This window comes from Perognathus longimembris, chromosome 7, assembly GCF_023159225.1.
Source record: "Perognathus longimembris pacificus isolate PPM17 chromosome 7, ASM2315922v1, whole genome shotgun sequence".
In the NCBI taxonomy this organism is placed as follows: Eukaryota; Metazoa; Chordata; class Mammalia; order Rodentia; family Heteromyidae; genus Perognathus; species Perognathus longimembris.
The window spans coordinates 26659588-26681395 of record NC_063167.1 but is presented as its reverse complement, the minus strand read 5'-3'; the positions used below and the strand labels follow the sequence as shown (position 1 = coordinate 26681395).

Genomic DNA, 21808 nt, shown 5'->3' with positions numbered 1-21808 from the left:
ATTAATAAGTCTTTGTCTATTCCAGGTTTTATATATCCCCTTCTGTGTCCTTCCAAGTATTTGTGTAAACTCACATAAATTTTTGAATCTAAGTCAAGCACTGATAGTTCACTCCTGTATCCTAGCTACTCAAGAGGCTAAGTTCTGAGGATCAAAAGTTGAAGCCAGTCCTAGCAGGAAAGTCCATGAGACTCTTATCTCTATTAAATATAAGAAAAACTGTAAATGGAGCTGTATCTCTAGTAAAGTGCTAGCCTTAAGCTCTCTGGACAAGGCCCAGGCGCAAAGTTCACAGAGTTCAAGCCTTAGGACTGGCAAATACATACATACATACATACATACATACATACATACATACATACATACATACGTATATACATACATACATACGTTTTAGGTCTAGGGTAAAGTAGAATTTAGGTTTTATTTTTTCCCCATCTGTATAATTGCAGTTGTTGTTGATCTCTATGAAGTTTCACTGTGGTTAGATAAAATTTTCTGAATCCTTATTTTTTATTTGTTTATATCAGTTTTGCAGGGGTGGGGGGAGTTTCACTGTTACATCTTCACACATTTATACTGTATTCCAATCAATTGCATCCACATTTTCTGAGTGTTCTACTTGTTCACTATAATGGTTTACTAGCTACTCCCTCATTCTTCTTGAACTCCCTTCTCCCTTCCTAGAGCAATCAGATTGACCCTTTTTTAGGACAACTTGTCATTCCTCTCTGCTCAGTGGAGTGAGTTGATTTTTTACTGTCTACAGTCCAATCGTACTGCTCTTTTTCTAACTTAATCTCTCTCTCTTTGCCATGTTGATCAGTCTATTCCAGCTATAACTGTCCTCCTTCCCACACTAACACATTCACTCTTGAGAATCTTTGAACTTATTATACTCTCTACTTGGAGGGTTCTTCCTTCAGTCCTACATAAGCTTATATCTTAACCTCATTTGGAAGCTCTATGTCAGTGTCATCTCCTAAAGAAGACTTGTCCTACTGAACTCAGTCTCCTAACCTGCACTGGAATGAAGCACTTATCACTACCTGCTACTTTGTTGTGTATATATTTGTTTTCTGTTTCTCCCACTAGAAGGTAGGCTCCATGTGAGTGGAAACTATTTACTTTGTGTACTGTTCCCAGGGAACAGAAACTGTATAACCTATGGTAAGTGCTCAAAAACTACTGAGCTCTTTTTGCTCAAGTCTAGTGCTCTGCCACTTTGAACCACAATTCCACTTCTGATTTGGGGATGATTAATTGAAGCTAAGAGTATCACAGACTGTCTGGCTGACTGAGGTTATCCTCAAATCTGAGCCTCCTGAGTAGCTAGGATTACAGGCATGAGCCACCAGCACCCAGCCATTTAAGTATCGTTTATCTCAAAACATTTTCAACTTAAGAAGTTGTATTATTGATGTAAAATTAAGGAACAATCCAACGAACTGCTTATGACATACTTTGCAGGTAGGGGAGGGCACCGACTTTGTTGGGGCCTTGTCAGGGAAGGCCTCAATAAGAAGATAGCCTCAGGATGAATATTGAAAACTGAGTATTGATGCATGTTTAACCAAGAATAATAGATCATGAGGGTAGGTGACAGAAAATGACATAGACCTACCTGGAGAACAAAGTAGGGGCAAAGGCACAGAAGCCCTGAGTAAAGAAAAATTTAGACTTTATGTTAGATAATAGACAGCAAATATTTTAAGATCTACTTAGAGATAGAGATCTACTTAGAGATCTACTTCTATTCCTATGTGTCTCCTCACTGCAATAATCATGCTAAAACTTCAAGTAGATTCATGTAGAAATTGGTTGTCAGGGTTCATTTTCAGAACAGAAATTGTCCCAACTCACAGCATAATCTGGGGGAGGCATTGCTTCTTCTTCTGGACCCCAGGTCATTCTCACAGGTTGTAGGCTCCTGAGAGCCAATCCAACTGAGCGTATTTTTATGGTTCTGTCCAGCTTCAACTCAGGTCACTGTGCTTTTCTAGGATACTTCAAGGAGGAAATTTTTTTTTTTACTCTTAAAATTTTTTAATGTATTATAGTAATTAAATTAAAAGATAGACTAACCATCTTTTAATTCATGCTGGCTGTTCAAGAAAGGAAGTAAAAGTGCTTTTTTTATTGTACAACATAATGGATTCTAATATGACATTTCCACACATGTATACAATGTACTTTCATCCTATTGGTCCCATCATCTTCTCCTTTCCTCCTTTTCTTTGGTCACCTCCTCCTCAATAGTACTCTATTTAAGTTTGTGTTCTTTCATTTGTTGTTTTTTTATAGATCTAGATTCCATAAGAAAGCATGCAGTATTTGTCATTTCTGAGTCTGGTTTGTTTTGTTAACGTGATCTTCAGTCAGTTCCATCCTGTATGATTGCAAACAATATGATTTTATTGGGTTTTTTTGGATAAATAATACTCTGTGGGCTCTCTCGACTTCCCCTCGCTTGGGGGGGAAGGGGCTTGTCCGCCCCTTCCTAGGTGGTCCTTTATCGCTCTCACGTGGGAGCGATGGCCACAGGTAGCCTCGTCTCTCTCTCTCTCTCTCTCTCTCTCTACTTCCCCTCGCTTGGGGGGGGAAGGGGCTTGTCCGCCCCTTCCTAGGTGGTCCTTTATCTCTCTCATGTGGGAGCGATGGCCACAGGTAGCCTCGTCTCTCTCTCGACTTCCCCTCGCTTGGGGGGGAAGGGGCTTGTGCACCCCTTCCTGGGTGGTCCATTATTGCTCACGCGGGAGCGATGGCCACGGGTAGCCTCGGTGGCGTGTGGTTGCAGGGTGCCCCAAAGCCGCCAACAACGACATGGACGCGTGGGTCCCTGGAGAAAACCTCTAGGGCTTCTGTTTATTCAAAAGAGGGGCCCCTGATTGGTCCCAAGGGGCTGTCCCTCAAGTGATGTCAGACTTCCTTCTCTTCCTGTTAAAGACAGGAAGGGGAGGGACAGGCTGAGGTCAGCTGTGGCCCCTTAAAGGTGCAGCTGACCCCAACAATACTCCATTGTGAATATACACAACACTTTAACTTTATCCATTTTTTAATCTATTCATGTGTTGATGGGCACCAAATTATGGCTCATTCTACAACCTGGCCATTGTAAATTGGGCTGTAAACGTTGATGTGCAAGTATCATTATTGTATACTGATTTACATTCCTTCCAACTATATGGCCAGTTGTAGTATAGCAAGATTGTGGGTAGTTCTAGTTCTACAGGGTTTTTTTTGTTGTTACTGGTTTGTTTTGTTTTGTTTTGTTTTTTTATGGTACTAGAGACTGAACTCAGAGCAGCTTGCTTGCTAGGCAGATGCTCTACCACCTGACTTGGTTTCCAGCCCTTTTTGCTTTAGCTGTTTTCAAATAGGGTCTCAAATTTATTGCAGTGGTAGCATAGGCCATACTTCTTCTGTTTGTGCTTCTTTTGTAGCTGAGATGACATGTCTATCACTGCACCCATCTTTTTATTGGTTGAGATGGAGGTCTCACAAACGTTTGCCTAGGTTGGCTTTGAACCTCAGTCCTCTCAATCCTACCTTCCCAAGTAGCTAGAATTATATTCATGAGCCACTATGCTTGGCTATTTTAGAATTAAGAAACCTTCATGCTGATTTCCGTAGTGGATACACTAATTTACACTAACAATATATGAGAGTTCCTCCCTGCCTTTGCATCTACATCCTCATAAGCTTTTTTAAGCTTGTTTTCCTTTTGAGAGGCACTCAAAAAGTTCCTTTGTGAGTTTTGGACTCAAGGCTTCTCTCCTTGCTAGGTAGCACTCTATCAGTTGAGTCTTGCTTTCTAGCCTGTTTGTTGTCTTGATGATTGCCATCCTGACTGAAGTGAAATGGAATCTCAGTGTTATTTAGATTAGTATTTCCTTTATGGCTAAGGATGTTGAACATTTCTCCATGTGCTCATTGGCTACTTGTACTTCTTTTGAAAACTATTCAGTTCCTCTGCCTATTTAGTAATTAGGTTATTTATTAATTGAAATATTTTGGTGTTCAGCTTTTTAGCTCTTTACATATTACTCTGAATATTAATCCCTTATCAGACCAGTAGCTTACAAAGATTTTCTCTTGGGGATAAAATTTTAATTTTTTTCCACGTCTGCTAGAGATAATTTAAAACCATCCATTGTAGACAATCTAAATTACATTTTCTTTCACTATTTTCTGATCATTTAGGGCAAAGGCCAGGGAACTAGCTTCGTAGAATGTAATTGCTCAAGCAGGAGCACAGTCATTTTATCTTCTTCTTTTTGGGAATGGGAATGCAGAGAGAGGAAGAGGTTATAGAATGGGTCTTTTTCTTTCAGTTGTGATTCCAAAGAATCCCTATCCAGCATCTGAAGTGAACTCTGAGAAGCCCAGCATCCACAGCAGCAAAACTGTCTTGGAGCATCAACCAGGGCAGAGGGGGCGTAAACCAGGAAAGAAGAGGGGCCGAACACCTAAGACCCTTATTCCCCATACCATCTCTACCCAATCCAAGTCAGCTGAACCTTTGAAATTCCCAAAGAAGAGGGGTCCCAAACCTGGCAGTAAGGTAGGTAAAAAATGTATTTCCAAGAAAGAGATAAGGGACTAGAAACGAGTAATTCACCAGGCACAGGTAGCTCATACCTATAATCCTAGATACTCAGGAGGCTGAGATCAGAGGATCATGATTTGAAGCCAGTGTGGGCAGGAAATTCTGTGAGACTCTTATTTCTAATAAACTACTAAAAATCTGGAAATAGAGCTGTGACTCAAGTTGGTAGAGCCCAGGCCCCTGGGTTCAAGCTCCTGGATAAGCACTAAAAAGGGGTGGAGGGTGATTTATTCATATCCATTCATCTTTAAAAGGGGTGTATGTAGCCCTATTCCTCCTCTATTTGATTTTAAAAGGACTATCTTAGTTTATCATTTCTGCCTAGTGCCTACATAGAATTGGGTAATATTAGAAAAAGGGCAGTAGATAAGAAACAAATTTTGACCTTGAAAGCTATGTATCTTCCATAGATAGAAGGTCCTGCTCCTAATTAACTTTCCCAGAGTAGATGCCCATCAAATGGACAAAGAGAGGAAACTAAGTTTTGAATATATTTATTTTGCTATCCCTACTTCTTCTTTAAAAAAATACTGAATATTTATTTAGTGTCAGACTCTATATTATATGCCATTGCATACATATCCTAAGATCTCAGAATTCTGGGAGACCGTGCTAACATTATCTTATTATTAAGTAAAATAACACATATATGAGAAATTATTTTCCTAAGGTCACACTGCTAATGAATGGCAAATTCTACATCAATTGGTCCCCATATCTTGTATCTCCAAGGTCACTGCTGCTCTACTACATGTTCACTCTGAATTTCTTAAACAACGTAACACTTACCATGCTACGAAAGATTGATGAGTCAGGCTTCATTGAACATGGTACTACCTCTTAGTCATACTAGTTTTCATGAGTATCTTCTCTAAGAAAAGCATTGGTGTGAAAAGAAGGTTTCTCAGCAGGGCCTCTTTAGCATCATCTCTTCTACTCCTAACTATAAAGACTTCTTGAAACACCCTTCTTGAACTAGAGTATTTGTGTTCTATTATGGAAATGATGCCTAGTTTTCCATGGGCAGTCAATTGCAATATCATATTCTTCCATGACTGGTTAGTTGATTGGTTTGTCTGTTTTGTTTGTTTAGTAGTCCTAGCTATCTTCAGTGCTTATAGAATATAAGGTTCTCAAGGTCAATAACCAAATATTTTCCTTCTCTTTTTTTTCATGCATTGCATTGTATCTCTGTCTTTTAGATTGTCAGTATACACAGGATGGATGGATGGATAGATGGATGGATGGATGGGTGGATGGATAGACGGATGGTTTTAGTGGTGGATAATATCAATCCTAGTTGTCTCTTATTTATTGGATGGGTGGATGGATAGACGGATGGTTTTAGTGGTGGATAATATCAATCCTAGTTGTCTCTTATTTATTGACTTTGAGTTCTCAATGTTACTTTCTCCTGTATAACATAAGTCTGTTTTTCATCTATTACCAATATCCCTTAAGCCAGGTTTGAGTCATTTTTATCTTGGTTAGACTACTCTCTTTCTCATTTTATGTAGAAGTTGAGTGTACTAAGGATGCCAAGACTAGAGAAAGCATGATTTTGATTATATGGATACATGATGAGTGTAATCAAAAGAGGGAAAAACCCTATCTGAGAGGCTCTAAAAACAGAACCAGAACCAATAAACACAGTCAAATGACAGGTCTTGCTCTCAACAAAGAAGGAGCAGTCAGAGCTATCTCAAAATAGAAGGAACAGTTAGAGCCATCCCAAAATTAAAGTAATGAGTTCCTGCTACTAGACGTATTTTATCAGGAACTACATGACTGTTTAGGAGAGGTATTTTCCTAAAGAGGGAGGTAGAAATATTGGATGGATAATTGGATTAAATGGCCTTTAATACTCTTCACAACCTAAAAACTTAGATGCTATTATCACTTCTTCTCTACTCCCCCCAGAGCATCCTTTGTCCTTTTATTAGCATGCATTAGCTGTAGGAGGGGAGGGTGTTCATGTGAGATTTCCACTCATGTACACATTCTTTTTTCTTATCTGTGCCATAATTTTAAGAAGTTTCATGTATTTGAATAGTATCTATTCTCTTTCAGTTTCATGAAAGAGTCCAATTCCTTCACATTAGTACCCCTGAATAGAGCCTACCTCCCTTTCTCTTCCCCTACTTTCCTGTTGGTCAACAGCTTTCATTGAGGTTTTTATGCTATTTTTATGTGCAGTTGCAGAGTTTCTCAAAATTATTTACTTGTCTTTCCCTCCTAAGGAGTCTTTCTATCCTCCTTGAGAGTAGTCCTCATTCTTACCATAGCCTGTATTTTGTGTACTGGCATTTGAATGATTCCCCCTCTTGTTCTTTTTGCCTGATTCCATAAAAGCATGTGCTTTCCAAGAAGCCCATGATTCTTACATTCTTCTTTGAAGCAAAAAGGAAGACTTTTGAAGCCAAATAGACTTAGGCTTAGGTCTCATCTATATTTGTGGCCACTTGTGTGATCTTAGGAAAGGTTTTTTAGATCAGGCTCCAAGCCTCAGTTTTCTCCCTCTAGAACAGGGATGAGGTAAGCTGTGTGCCAGTGGCTTACGCTTGTAATCCTAACTACTTTGAATGCTGAGATCTGAGGATTGCAGTTTTCAAAGCCAGCCTGGGCAGGGAAGTCTATGAGATTCTTATCTCCAGTTAACCACTAAAAAGCTGGAAGTGGAGTTGTGGCTCAAGTGACAGAGTGCTAGCCTTGAACACAAAAGTTCAGAAACATTGCCCAGGCCCCAGAGTTCAAGCCCTAAGACCAACAACAACAACAAAAAAAAAAATTGAGGTGAGAGGTAATGTGAAGAGCTACAACACATGTAAGGGCACCTATCTCAAACTGTAATAATACTTTCCGTCTTTGCCCTTTCTTTCAAGATATTCAGGCACCTAACTCACCAGACTTGCTCCTTCAGAGACTGAAATCTTGCCACCAACTGATGAAAGTTTAACATAATTACCATATTTTTCATACAAAAATGTAAGCAGTCATCTATTTCCAATGAGGGTTTACAAGATGGTCTTTCCTAGGAAGGGCCAGATGATATATGCCTGCTGCCATCTGTGTGGTCTCCTTATATTATGTAACCACAGACAACAGACACATTTATATAGCTTCTGACAGTAGACCCTATATTAGACACTTAATGAAAGGCACTTAGTGAATTCCTATGATGATTGTGGTCTCTATGCATTCAGAAAGACTCTTCAAAAAAAATGTTTCTTGGAACCTTCTAAGACCTTTCTTCCTAATACTGCCTTGAACAGTGTAGATTTCTCTCAGGTCCTTTTTATTACTCCCCTGTTATTGGTGATCTATTTTGTATGCTTCATGAAAAACATGTATTATTACTTATTCAATCCCTCAAACAGCTCCAGGCTAATAGAGGCACCAGAATCTGAACATGTTTTGACAGTATATCAACAAATACAATAGAACAAAGTACTATAGAAGAGTTATCAAAGAAGTAGTAGAGGAAAACTTAGGGAAGCTTCTAGATGAACATAAATTTGTAAAGCATATAAAAGAAGAAAGGGCATAGGCTGAGCATGGTTTAAGAAGTAGAATGCTTACCTACTAAGCAAGAGGCCCTGAGTTCAAACCCCAGTACCACCACTAAATAAATTAATTCATTAATTAATTAAAAGAACAGGGCCAGGAGTTTGGCCTAGTGGTAGAGTGCTTGCCTAGCATGCATGAAACCCTGGGTTCAGTTCCTCAGCACCACATACACAGAAAAAGCCAGAAGTAGCGCTGTGGCTCAAGTGGTCTTAGAGTGCTAGCCTTGAGCAAAAAGATCTCAAGGACAGTGCCCAAGCCCTGAGTTCAAGTCCCAGGATGAGCAAAAAATAATAAATAAATAAAAGAACAAGAATGGGCATTTCCAGCAGAAGAGACAGTTTTAATCTTGGGAAGGTGTGGTCCAAGGTAAAACTATACTACATATTTCTAGAGAAATAGTACAATTAGAGATTATTAGAGTGGAAAGTTTAAAGGAAGGATTGACAGGTAGTAAGCTGAGAAGGAAGTAGGCAGAAGAAAGTTTATAGAGTTAGGTGGTCATTTCCATTTAAGGAGAGAACAAAGTACAAAAACATAGCATACATTCTCTTTTTTGTTTTTATCTGCCACAGTTTATTACAAAGGATCTCAAATTTTATATGACAATATTGAATGTTAATGCACTGTAAAAGTGCAGTAAGCTCTATCTTCAGAAGACCAACACTGTATATGTAGATTAAAATATTTTTAAGCATTCATTATATATTTAACTTTGAGCAAGTTGCTGAGTGGAAAATAAAGATATGATGCAATTACACCCTCAAATACATTTTTATATCATAGGTAAATTAAGTACTAGGAACAGAGGAATTAGATGGAAAGTTACTGACCACAGGTAGCAAACTTTTCCCCATCCATTTTAACAGAGGAAACCTCGGACTTTGCTGAGCCCTCCACCCACTTCTCCAACAACCAGCACTCCTGAACCGGATACCAGCACTGTCCCCCAAGATGCTGCCACCATCCCCAGCTCAGCCATGCAGGCCCCCACAGGTAAGAGAGGATGGAACTAGCTACAAGCCACAAGCCCCAGTGTCTTGCGCTTCCTCTTGTCTTTTACCTGGAACTTAACCCCTGCCCATTTGTAAACCTAGATACAGTCTTTCTCTAAATGTTTGTCTTTGGCATTTGAAATAGTCTCAGAGAAACTTTCATTCTATCAGAACAATCAAAGAAACTTGGGTAAGTGTTCTGAGGAACTGGGGCCAGCTGGGGGGAAAAGAGGAAGCACCTGGAGCTCCCTGACCCAATTTAGAATAATATTCATCTTGCCCAGTTAGGGGTGTTCTCTTCTTAATGATCCCTTCTACCATCCAGTACCCTTCGTGATTTTTTTTTTTTTTTGCCAGTCCTGGGGCTTGAGCTCAGGGCCCTGAGCACTGTCGCTGGCTTCTTTTTGCTCAAGGCTAGAACTCTGCCACTTGAGCCACAGCACCACTTCTGGCCTTTTCTATATATGTGGTACTGAGGATTCAAACCTAGGGATTCATGTATACAAGGCAAGCACTCTTGCCACTAGGCCATATTCTAGGGCCTTGATTTTGATCAGCAGGTGTTCCATCATTTGAGCCATTCCTCTAGTCTCTCATACATTGATTATCAAGATAGGGTCTCAGTTTATACTCAGACCAGCCTGGACTGTGATCCTCCTATTTATGTTTCCCTTTGTCACTGAGATAACAGGAGCACACCACTACACCCAATCATTGTGCTTCCCCTACAGCTTGGGATGAAAGGTACATATCCAGCCTATGGTCAGAATGGATCCCACAAAATTGTATGCCCAGACTCTCACAACCCACTATTACAGGCTTGTGCTACCATGCCCAAGCCCTTTTTATTCTTTTAAAACAATCATTGATGATGGTAAGCATTTAATAAAAGTGAATTTGATTTTGGAGACCATCCACTGATTGGTTGATTCAAAGCAAAATCTGGTAGCTGAGTAGGATGCATACAGATCTGTTAGAGTTATACATATCTGTTCCCATTTTACAAACTACCTGGGAATATAACTATACAAAAACTATATCTTTAGAATAAATACACAGCTTCCCAATGAGGTGAATATAAAGAAAAATACATGATGTGTAAATTAAGCTATTTGTGTGTGAAACCTTGCTCAATTATTTCATAGATACTCCATTTTCAGAGATGTCTGAGCAACCAGAATGATACTCAGGGTGTTCTTTATCTTAGGAGAAGTTAAATAATCACTACCCAAATCCTAGAATGTTAGTCCTAAAGGGCAAAGTCCAGCCATAGTGCATTCTCTAGATAATGTATAGAAAACAAGTCTGCTTGTGGCATGTATGTCCAGCTCTAGTAAGAATCCTATCACATGATTTCTCCAGTTATTATCTTTCTTCTAGCTCCAGACATTTACTGAGTTCGTTTAGTCTAAGAGTGTCATTAGGTTACTGAATAGAAGGCTTTGCCCCCTAAGCTCCAAAAATGAGATAGTAAGGACAGATAAGCCTTTTGGCACAAGTACTGATTGCATCTACCAACTTCATGACTTGCTTCCTCTATGCCTGGTTACCTGATGATGTAGCCTGTATCATTCTAGATAAACCAAGGTGCCGGTGCCTTTTTAGTAGTTCCTAAAAGACCCACAACAACTTTCTTACTGTGTCTTACTATTCTTTTTAATTGATAACAACCCTTTTCTGCTTGCCATCAGCAGGTTCACCCTCCCATGCACTGAATCTCACAGTCCAGGGAAAGTGGAAACATTCACTGTATATCCCTTTCTCCAACTCATGTTAAGTCATGGCAGTCTTAATGGTCTCAGTGTCACTATCTCTTGTTTGAGCCTTGGCTCCCTCTCTGTGACCTTAATATCATGTCTGTTCCTCACTGAGCCTCTCTATATAGGATTAATCCAGATTACTGGTAAATTCCTTTTAGTAGTAACAATAAGAGCTCTCCGATTAGATGTCATCCACTGTGTCCTTTATGTCATACCTTTTTTTTGTGTTTTTGGTGTTGTTGTTGTTGTTGTTGTTGTTGTTTGCCGGGCTTCGCTCTACCCCCCATCCACATGCCCACGGGGGGGGGGGGGCGGTCCTGGGCTTCTCTGCCTCTTCTGTGTGTGATCCTCTACCGCCCTCTCACATCCCCCTGGCCAGTAGGGAAATAACTGCGGGAGTGGAGTCCACAGGTACCCTCAGGTGACGCGTACTCACGAGACCCCCATGCCCACCAGCCAAGGAAGACATGGGCACGTGGGTGTCCCAGAGAACGCCTCAGGGGTGTTCTGGTTTATTCAAGGGAGGGGCCAACAGTTTATACCCCCAGAGGCATGCGCAGGAGAGGGGCTACTGGATCTTAACGATTGGCTAAAGGACTGTCCATCTGGTGATGTCATGGAACTTCCTCTATGGGCAGAGTCCACAGCTCCCCAAGGACCGGGTCTCCGCCATTACACACATGGCCGAGCCGAGAGGCGGGGGCTGCTTTGCTTCTCTTCCAGTTGAAGCCAGAAGGTGGGAGTGACTACCTTCCACACTGTCCCAGGGCTGGGGGAAGGGCAGCGTCTCGGGAGCTCTCGTCGCCCTTCCCCCTTCAAGGCCAAACTAAATCCCCAATATCTGCCCCTTTTTGGTTTTTTTGTTTTTAAATTAGCAGGGGATGCTGTAAACATATGGCATATATAGGCATGAGGCAAATGCTGACATAAGACATATATATAGGGCCTCTTCCACGAAGGGAAGGGGTAGGTAAAGTGGCCATCCATTTGGCTCAGTCCAGAGACGTTGGAGTCCTTATCCTGTTTCCGTGCCACTCAGGATAAGTGCAGACATCATTCCTCTTTTGGCGATGAGGTAGACGCAGGTTGAAGCTTTGGCATTTTTGTTGGTCCACCGCTGGTAACTTAAACACATGTGGTTAGTAAAACATTCTTTTTTTTTATAAACATTGAAGTGAAGGCACTAACCCTTCACACTGACTTTTTAAAACATTTTTATCATGAAACATTGAGGTTGAGTTTCAAAACCCTCAGCCCCTATTTCCCTCCAACAGGACTCTCCTAAGATAAGCAGCAGGGGGAGAGGAGAGGAAGAAATACAGTGCAAAATTTCTTTAGTTTTTGGAACAAAACTGTAGGTGACGCTGCCACAGCAAAATATTGCGCCACGAGAGATGCTCGAGAAGAGTTTAGAAAGCAAACAGGGAAAGGAATCTGGCTGCCACCTACCGCTATCACTGTTGTGTGCAGGCAGGCTTTCCATCTTCCCATGGAAGAGCAGAAGAAATCCAGCATGGTCCTTGTTTTCCTAGAGAAAGCAAGAAGAGACATTTCTCCAGAGCGAGTGCTCTGGGTTTAGTTTTCCAATCTGGAAAGGCACATACAAGGCTCTTTGCTACTGTTTTGGGAAGATTTAAAATTTCTTAAGATATTTAATATAAGCATAGCTATCCTTACTAATCATGGGGGCTCCTCCCCCTCTCTTTTTTTATTTTTTTATTTTTTCCTTATGACATAGGCGGGCACCAGGCTGGGAATATGGGAGAAGGTCTTTTCTTCTGGAGCTGCTTCCTGCTGAAAGGGGTCGAGGTGGTCAAGGGCCTCTGGTCAGCCTTGCACCATCCAGTGTGGCTGGCAAAAGTCCCCATCATTACCACGAGAATGGAATGGCCATCAGGGCCAATGGGTGTCCTGGTCTCCTCTGGCCACCCTGTAGCTTGGCACAGCAGTATGGAAAAGATGATGGCCTTGAACCGCAAGTTTCCAGGTGATGACTTTAGGGAGAGGTGTTACTCTGTTAAAAGAGACTTTTGAAAAGATCAAGCATGACTGAGAAGTTCTCAGAGCTAGTTGGCATGAATGACATAAAATATATCCTGGGCATAAGCCAGAAAAGTAGACTGGTTAAGGACATTTAAATCCCCCAGCATATTCTGGTTGGTTGCTGAGTATTCCCTGGCCTTTGTAGGCAGATGCCCTTTTGGCTTAAGCAGGGTGATGGTTTTAAGAGATTTTTCTAGTCACAAAATCCCAAGGTAACTCTGTGGCTTTTAACAGCTACGGTGCCTTTGACCTGGCAAAATGTTGGCACTCTGGTTGTTTAAATTTCCATTTAGGAAATTTTAGGCCTTTGTCTCAGCCTTGTTTGCATCCGAAAGACTCTGAACTCAAATGACAATTTTTTTTTTTAATGCAGGAATCGCAATTACAAATTTAGAGGCACTTACTCATTTAGCTTTCCAATAAATTAGTGAGAATCATTAGCTTGTTTTGCCATATTTTTTTACATACAGGGTTAACGAGAATTTACTCTTATCCCCATTAGTTAATTAAACATACTTTAAATGCTTGCCTGATTATATGCAGCTTAATATAGTTAGGAATCTCAAAACAAAAATTAGTATCTGAATCATTAGACTAATATCCAAGATAACTGTGATAAAAGTACCTTTAACCATGTTTACTAGAATTTAAACACAAGGGATTTTGGCCTCAGCATTTTGCTTTTTCTAATATCTCCAAATTACGAGAGTATCACTGGATCAAATCGCATCAGACAAGCAAACTTTTTAACCATCCAGAAAAACTCTTTCAATTTCTAGTATCTTTGAACTGGTAATTATAGGAAATCCAACCAAATTACTTATTGTTGCATCAGAACCATTTGTTCTCCTTTTTTAAATATCTCCAATTACTCCGTTTTTTCTTGGAAATCTGGGGCTTTTCCTTGTTTTAACCTCGCCTGCAGCTGTAAGTTTAACAGAGAGAAAGCATGCAGGGAGCCGCGCAGGGCCACAACGCAGGGGTCGATCTCACAGACCGGCAGCAGGCAGGCCACTGGCCCTGCCCAGCTGCGGCGGCGGGAAAATTTAGAATCTATTTCATCTGTTAACCAAGTTTAGGATTTAGCACGCAACCTCAGAGTTAACGAATCTCCAACTAGCGAACATTGACAAAAACCGAGAACCCTTTTGTCTCCTTTAAAGCCAGCCTTAGATTGTAGGCAGACGAGCCCGGTAAGTTGCCCGGCCTCAGAGGCGGGGAGAGGGAGCCAGCGCAAGGCAGTTTCCGCCCCAAAACTCCGCGCGCCCTCCGCGCTGCACTGCTGCCGCTTGTGCTACCAGGTGCCAAGCCGCCTGCTCTGTGTTCCAGCACTCACGTGCCTCCATCACCACCACCACACTCGGCGGCCCCAGAAGCGGAAAGAAAAGCAGGAGCCGGTGTGAATGCAAGCCGCTCCAGGCGCCCGCGAGCCTCTGTGCTCGCCATGTCCCAACATTGCAGTGGCCACGACCTCTCGCGGCAGGCGCGGAATTCGAACCGCTTGTCCCAGGCCCCAAGCACGCAGCCGCCGCCTCCACCCAGTGCTGGGAGATGCACAAAGCTGCGTGCCCATCCCCGCAGGCTGCAGAAATCCCTCGGCCCTTGGCCCAAGTGTCCAAAAAATCCAATCCGGTCTCTTGGAACACGGATCGATTCTGCCCCACCTTCTCTGCTACCTGGTGGGGTACTGTGCGCTCCAGAGAACTCACTTCCATTTCCCGAGGGCTACCGACAGCTCCGGACTTGTTTTCCTGTGGGCATCCTGCCCCACGTTGGGCGCCATTTGCCCTGCTTTGCTCTATCCCCCATCCACGTGCCCACGTGGGGGGGTCCTGGGCTTCTCTGCCTCTTCTGTGTATGGTCCTCTACTACCCTCTCACATCCCCCTGGCCAGTAGGGAAATAACTGCGGGAGTGGAGTCCACAGGTACCCTCAGGTGACGCATACTCGCGAGACCCCCATGCCCACCAGCCAAGGAAGACATGGGCACGTGGGTGTCCCGGAGAAAGCCACAGGGGCGTTCTGGTTTATTCAAGGGAGGGGCCAACAGTTTATACCCCCAGAGGCACGCGCAGGAGAGGGGCTACTGGATCTTAACGATTGGCTAAAGGACTGTCCATCTGGTGATGTCATGGAACTTCCTCTATGGGCAGAGTCCACAGCTCCCCAAGGACCGGGTCTCTGCCATTACACACATGGCCGAGCCAAGAGGCGGGGGCTGCTTTGCTTCTCTTCCGGTTGAAGCCGGAAGGTGGGAGTGACTACCTTCCACACTGTCCCAGGGCTGGGGGAAGGGCAGAGTCTCGGGAGTGCTCGTCACCCTTCCCCCTTCAAGGACAAACTAAATCCCCAACAGTTGTTGTTTTGCCAGTCCTGGGGCTTGGTCTCAGGGCCTGAGCACTGTCCCTGGCCTCTTTTTTCTCTAGGCTAGCACTCTACCTCTTGAGCCATAGTGCCACTTCTGGCTTTTTTCTACATATGTGGTGCTAAGGAATCAAACCCAGGGCTTCAGGTATATGAGGCGAGCACTTTACCACTAGGCCATATTCCCAGCCCCCCTTGTTTGTTTTTTTAACTGTACAAACTTTTGAAACAAACTTTTCAGCACTATACCTGTTCATAATTTAAAGGAAAAAAGTACCTCTTTCCAAGACTTAATAGTCTTAAAACAAGCAGACCTCCCAGTCTCAATTACTTCTCCCCAGAGGCAATCACTTTCAGTTCAACTTATTCTTTTATTTACTTTCATATATCTAAATATCATGTTGGTATTGCTAGGAATTTTTTTTTGCTTTAGGCATTTTTCTTCTGACCACACTCACTTTAGAAGATGAAGTTTTAACTCTTCTTTTATGTCTTTGCTTCTTGCCCACTCGTTCATACTTCCCTAAACCAATATTATTACTTTGGTGAATCAAAATTTAGCATTTTATTATTATATTATTTATTATTATGTATTATTATATATTACATATTATATATTATATGTTATATTATTTGGGGGGGGGGGCAGTCCTGGGGCTTGGACTCAGGACCTGAGCACTGTCCCTGGCTTCTTTTTGCTCAAGGCTAGCACTCTGCCACTTGAGCCACAGCGCCACTTCTGGCCATTTTCTGTATATGTGGTGCTGGGGAATTAAACCCAGGGCCTCATGTATACGAGGCAAGCACTCTTGCCACTAGGCCATATCCCCAGCCCCATATTATATATTATTATTTATTATTAAATGCTATTCTCAATTGAGCCATTAAGTACACTGTGATCACTTTTCTTTTACTATATATTTTTGTTTTCATTGAAATCTTACTGCTTTCTTTGTAATATGTTTATTTCTCTTTGTACTTTTTTGTTAATTTTAGTAACATTAAACTTTCTTCATACTGTACATAACTCTTTCTGTTCAAGCACAATATATATTAGCCCCATATCAAACCCTAGAAGAAATCTCTTTTGGGGTCTTTTGAGTTTCTTTAAGTCCTTTTCACCTTTGTTGCCTGTCCCACGTTTGGCTACTCACCACACAACAGACCAATTAAGTCTGGAGACTAGGTGTTGTGAATAGAAGGTGACTTTAGTCAAAAGGCCAGCTAGATGAGAAGATAGGAGATTCTTATCACAAAACCCATCTTGATGAAAGGTGTTTAGGGTTAATTTTTCTAGGTAGTTGTTGCATGTTTCCAGATTGGTGGGTGCCTTCTCGAAGTAGGTGGGCCAAATGACTTACATCTGATCCTTTATTGTCTGAGATGCTTCTGAGTTTACACATCTCAAGAACAAAGATTTTTATTTCTTCAGGATATTTTTGTCACTAAATAGTTTACCCATGTACAGTTCCTGGCATATTACACAATGGACAAGCTGGAGCTAGAAGCTGCCTGAGGCCCTCTTGCTGATTGCCAAACATCATGACAACATCCTTAATGCTTAGCTTCAATCTCTTTTTTATTAGATTCCTAGTTTGCTTGTCCCCATGTCATTGTTTTCTCATATAAATCTTCCTTAGATTTGCATCCTTAATTTTATGATACCTGTTTTGTTCCCTTTGAAGCCTGCCTTTATCCACTAGTCTCCTATTCCAAGATTTTTACCTTAGGTTTATTTTGACCTCTCATACTAGAAAACACTTTAATTTATAAAATTTTCTTAAATTCTTTAACCAATGAGTTTCCCCTGTTCCTTTGTCTTTGGCTCACTCATTCTGACATAACTGTTATCCAGATGTTTCTCAAATGTCTATATCCCTTTCTTTTCTTATTCCTATTCTCTTTGTCTTTGTCATTCTCTAAGCTTTCTTTATCTTCCAAACTTTGTATTGAGTTTTTTGATTCTGCCAGCTTACTTTTAAAATTGTTATTTATTATTCCAGAGGCATTTTCCAAAATGTATTTGGTGAAAACACCAGTCCAAAATACTGTGCATAAAAGAATTCTTACAAACATATAAGGAGTTCAGTTAGTCACTTATATATGTTGTATCTAAAGTGTCATTGCCATACTCATCTAAATTTCTGCCTCTATTGTTTTCTAGGAGTTGTAACGTTTTGCATTTTACATTTATGACTATTATCCATTCACGGTTTATTTTAATCTTGATTGAGTTTTGTTTTGTTTGTTTTGTTTTTGTGCCCATTCTGGGGCTTGAACTCAGGGCCTGGGCCCTGTCCCTGAGTTTTTTTGTTATTGTTTCTTTGTTTTTTTTGTTTTTTCCTCAAGGCTAGAGCTCTACCACTTGAATTACAGCTTCACTTCTGGCTTTTTGATGGTTAATTGGGGATAAGAGTCTCAGAGGCTTTCCTGCCCAGGCTGGCTTTGAACTTTGATCCTCAGATCTCTGCCTCCTAAATAGCTAGAATTACAGGTGTGAGCCACTAGCACCTAGCATGTTATCCATTTTCAGTTAATTTTTTCAAGAGTATAAGATCTATGGCTAGCTGTTTTGCTGCTGCTGCTGCTGCTGCTGCTGCTGCTGCTGCTGCTGCTGCTGCTGCTGCTATTGCTATTTGGCTTTTGTTTGGGGAAGGAAACCATGAGTATCCAGTTGTTCCATCACAAGTTGTGGAAAAGTCTACCTCTTCTTACATTGTATTGCCTTTGTTCCTTGATATTTTTTGTGAGTTTATTTCTGGGCTCTATTCTATTCCATGGGTCTGGTTGTCTATTCGATTGCTAATATTACATTGTTACTTGGTTAAATAGCTTTGTAGTAAGTCTTGAGGTCAGGTAGTTAGTCCCCTATCCTTGTTCTCCTTTAACAGTGTATTAGTTCTGCTGGTCTTTTGCCTCTTCATGTAAAGTTTAAATTCAATTTTTAATAACCACAAAATAATTCTCTGGGATTTTGATTCAAATTGTGTTTAATCTCTAAACCAAATTGGGAAGAACTGAAATCTTGACAATATTGAGTCTTCCTCCTCATGCTGTCCATTTATTTAGTTCTTTTTCAATTTGTCAGTTTTTTATTTTCCTCATATATGTCATATAAGTGCATTTTGGTAGTTTTATACCTATATATGTCTGTTTTTATTGAGTTGTAAATGGTATTAAATTTTTAAACATAATTGTTGATATAGTGGAAAGCTATTCTCTGCAACCTTGTTATAAATGTCTATTCTAGGAGGTATTTTTGTCAGTTCACTCAGATTCTCTGAATAATCATGAACAAAGATAAGTTTTATTTTTCCTTTCCAATATGTATACCTTTTTTTTTTCTTTGCCAGCCCTGAGACTTGAACTCTAGGCCTAGGCACTGTCCCTGAGCTTTTTGCTCAAGGCTAGCCCTCTACCACTTGAACCACACCACCAACTTCTGACTTTTTCTGTTTTTGTGGTATTGAGGAATGGAACCCAGGGCTTCATGCATGCTAGGCAAGCATCCTATCACTAAGCTACATTCCCAGCTCCAATACCTTGTGGGGTTTGTTTTGTTTTGTTTTGTTTTTGTCCTACTATCTTAGCTAAGACTTCCAGTATGATGCTGAAAAGGAGTGGTGAAGCCAGGACCACAAGTGTCTTATACCTGTAGTCTTATCCATTCAGGAAGCTGAGATCCTGAGAACAGCTGGAACAGAAAAGTCTGTGAAATTCTTTCTCCAATTAACCAGCAAATAGCCAGGCTAGAGCTGTGACTCAAGTGATGGGATACTAGCCAAGCAAGCAAGCCAAGAGAGTATACAAGGCCCTTAGTTCAAACCCAGTACTGTCCCAAAAAGAGGAGTTGTGAGGAAAGCTTATTTGCTTTGTTATTGATCTTAGTGAGAAAGCTTCTAGTTTCTCACTATTAAAAGATGTTAGCTCTTAGAGTTTTGTACATGTCCTCTGGAAGTCTTAATCCTCCTACCTCAGTCTCTCAAGTGCTGGAATTGCAGAGGTGTACCACTATGCCCAGCTCTAAAGATTTTTTTTAAACCTTTGGTTTACTGTAATGTAAAAGTCTAGGTGTCGTTTCTTGATATTTTTCCTTCCTGTTATGCTCTGAGCTTCCTAGATCTATGTTTTGGTACCTGGCATTATTTCAGTCATTATTGCTTTAATTTCTCTTTCTTCTTCTTTACATATTTTGCATCTTTTGCAGTTATCCCACAGTCCTTAGATGTTTGTTGTGGTTTGAGTTTGTGTTTTTTTCCAGTCATCTCTCTTTGCTTTCACTTTTCAAGGTTTTCTTGAGATACCTCCAAGCCCAGTGGGTCTTTCCTCATCCAATTTTAGTTTGTTAATGAGCTAACCCAAAGCATTTTTTATTTGTTAGTGTTTTTAATCTCTAATATTTCCTTTTTAATGTGGTCGAATTTTTCTTTCTGCTTATATTGTCCATCTGTTTTTTGCATGCTGTCTGTTTTGCCTACTGGAGGCCTCACTGTATTAGTCACAGTTGTGATTCCCATTCTGATAATTCCAATATTCTTGTTCTGTCTAATACTTGCTCTGTGTTTTTGTGTTTGAATATACTTTACCTTTGATTTTTTTTTTCTTAGTAATTTGTCATGTAGTAAATAAAAAGAACAGTGGTGAATAGGTCTGAGGTGCTGATGTGTATGGAGGGGGGAATGCCCACAGTGCTACAATTTGACTCCGGTCTTTTAGTGAGCCTGTGCCGTTGGGTTAAGAACTTCACAAGTGCTCCCTAGTTTTCCCTCTAGGGTTTAAGAACTTCACAAGTGCTCCCCAGTTTTCCCTCTTTAGGATTAAATAGTTCCAGTGTCTAGAGCATTTCCCTTCTCCCAGATGGAAAGCTAGCATGGGCTGGAGTTGGTATTCCTCTTCCTCCAGGTCATTTTGGCTCTGAAAAATACTCTCAATAGTTTAAGCTCTAGCAAAATGGCTATCCTGAGGAAGACTTTATTAAGAACAGAGTGCTCTGTTCTGTTTAACAATGGTTCTTTTGCCCTAATGGAGGTATAAGGGTTTTTTCTCTGATATTTATTGTGAGAACTTGGTTGCTAGAGCTCCTAGAGGTAAAACTCAGACAAGTGTATAGATACCACCCCCATGAATGAAGTTTTTAAACTCTGACTCATTTACACTATACCTTCAGTTGTTCATCAAATACAGTTTAGATCTTTCTACCCGGGTACCGGTTTCTGCAGAGAAGGATTAATGCTTCCATAAGTATGGTTTTTTTGGAGGGTGTGGGGATCATGGGTCTTGAACTTAGGATCTGGGCACTGTCCCTTAGCTCTTTTGCTCAAGACTAGTGTTCTACCATTTTGAGCCACAGCTCCACTTCCAGTTTTCTATTAGATAATTGGAAATAAGAGTCTCACCAAGATAAGAGTCTCACCGACTTTCCTGTACAGGCTGGCTTTAAACTGTGATCCCCAGATCTCAGTCTCCTGAGTAGCCAGGATTACAGATGCAAGTTACCAATGCCCAGCATTGCTTCTTATTCTTTATGTCACCATTCTATCCATATTTGAGGGACAGAAATATGTCCTATGACCTCACTTCTCTGACAAATCTAGATTGTTGATATTTCAGTTTGTTCTGGTTTTTTCTTGTTAGGGTGAAGTGGTACCTTCCAATCTTCTTATGTGACAGACCCTCTCTAGAGTTGTGGGTGTTTTTTTTTAAAGGACTATGAATTTAACGGAGGCAGTAGAAAATCAAAACATTTAGTATATTTAAAATGTCCTTATGGCATTAATATTAGAAAGATTTATTAACACAAGACAGTAGCCATAACTATGAGATAAAATGTAAGAGAAATATATTCTACTAGATAAAGACACTTAGGATAGCTCCATTGAGGCAGACGGTTGTTTATTCACAAAGCTAACAAAGCTGTTCTTTTCCACACAGATTTCTCCAGAAAGTATCTTGGGCTGCCTCATACCATAGTGGTAAGCTAGGTTCTAAGAGCAAGTGTTTTCAAGATACAGTAGAGGCTACCATCTTCTTAATGCCTGAGCCCCAAATTTTCTATTGCCCAAGCTTCCATCACATCCTCTCTACCATATTCTATTGATTAGTCAGTCACAGAGCATAGACTAATGAGGAGGGGTTCATGTATGCACTACATGCGTAAACATACCACTTACCTTATATTTAATCACAGGATATGACAAGGCAGGTGATGCTCACATTACTGTTTTTGGAAAAGTTAACCATTTCATTGAGTTCATCAAACACATTTACTATTTTCATGTCCTATAAGCAAAAGTCTCATCAAACTTACAGTCATCTCCTAGCAAATGTCTCCTCTCCCTCATCTCCAATAGATTTTCCTCACTTCCCTTTAAACTCTCAATGACAGCCTCCTGGAAAACCATTAGGCTTCTATCAAAACCCTTCAAAGGAATGAGAGTTATATATCTATGTTTTCATAGCCACTTATGACTTTG

At 40.9% G+C, this 21808-nt stretch overlaps 1 protein-coding gene across 10 annotated transcripts in view; it reads left to right on the top strand.

Annotated features, from left to right (window-relative positions):
* Positions 1 to 21808, top strand: part of Scmh1 (Scm polycomb group protein homolog 1) — a 120998-nt gene that overhangs the window by 84113 nt on the left and 15077 nt on the right. For all 10 annotated transcript variants that reach the window (XM_048351014.1, XM_048351015.1, XM_048351022.1 and 7 more), the window contains 2 exons: positions 4335 to 4564; positions 9043 to 9169. In XM_048351014.1, the coding sequence (XP_048206971.1) occupies positions 4335 to 4564; positions 9043 to 9169 (357 nt within the window). The remainder of the gene's footprint in view (positions 1 to 4334; positions 4565 to 9042; positions 9170 to 21808) is intronic.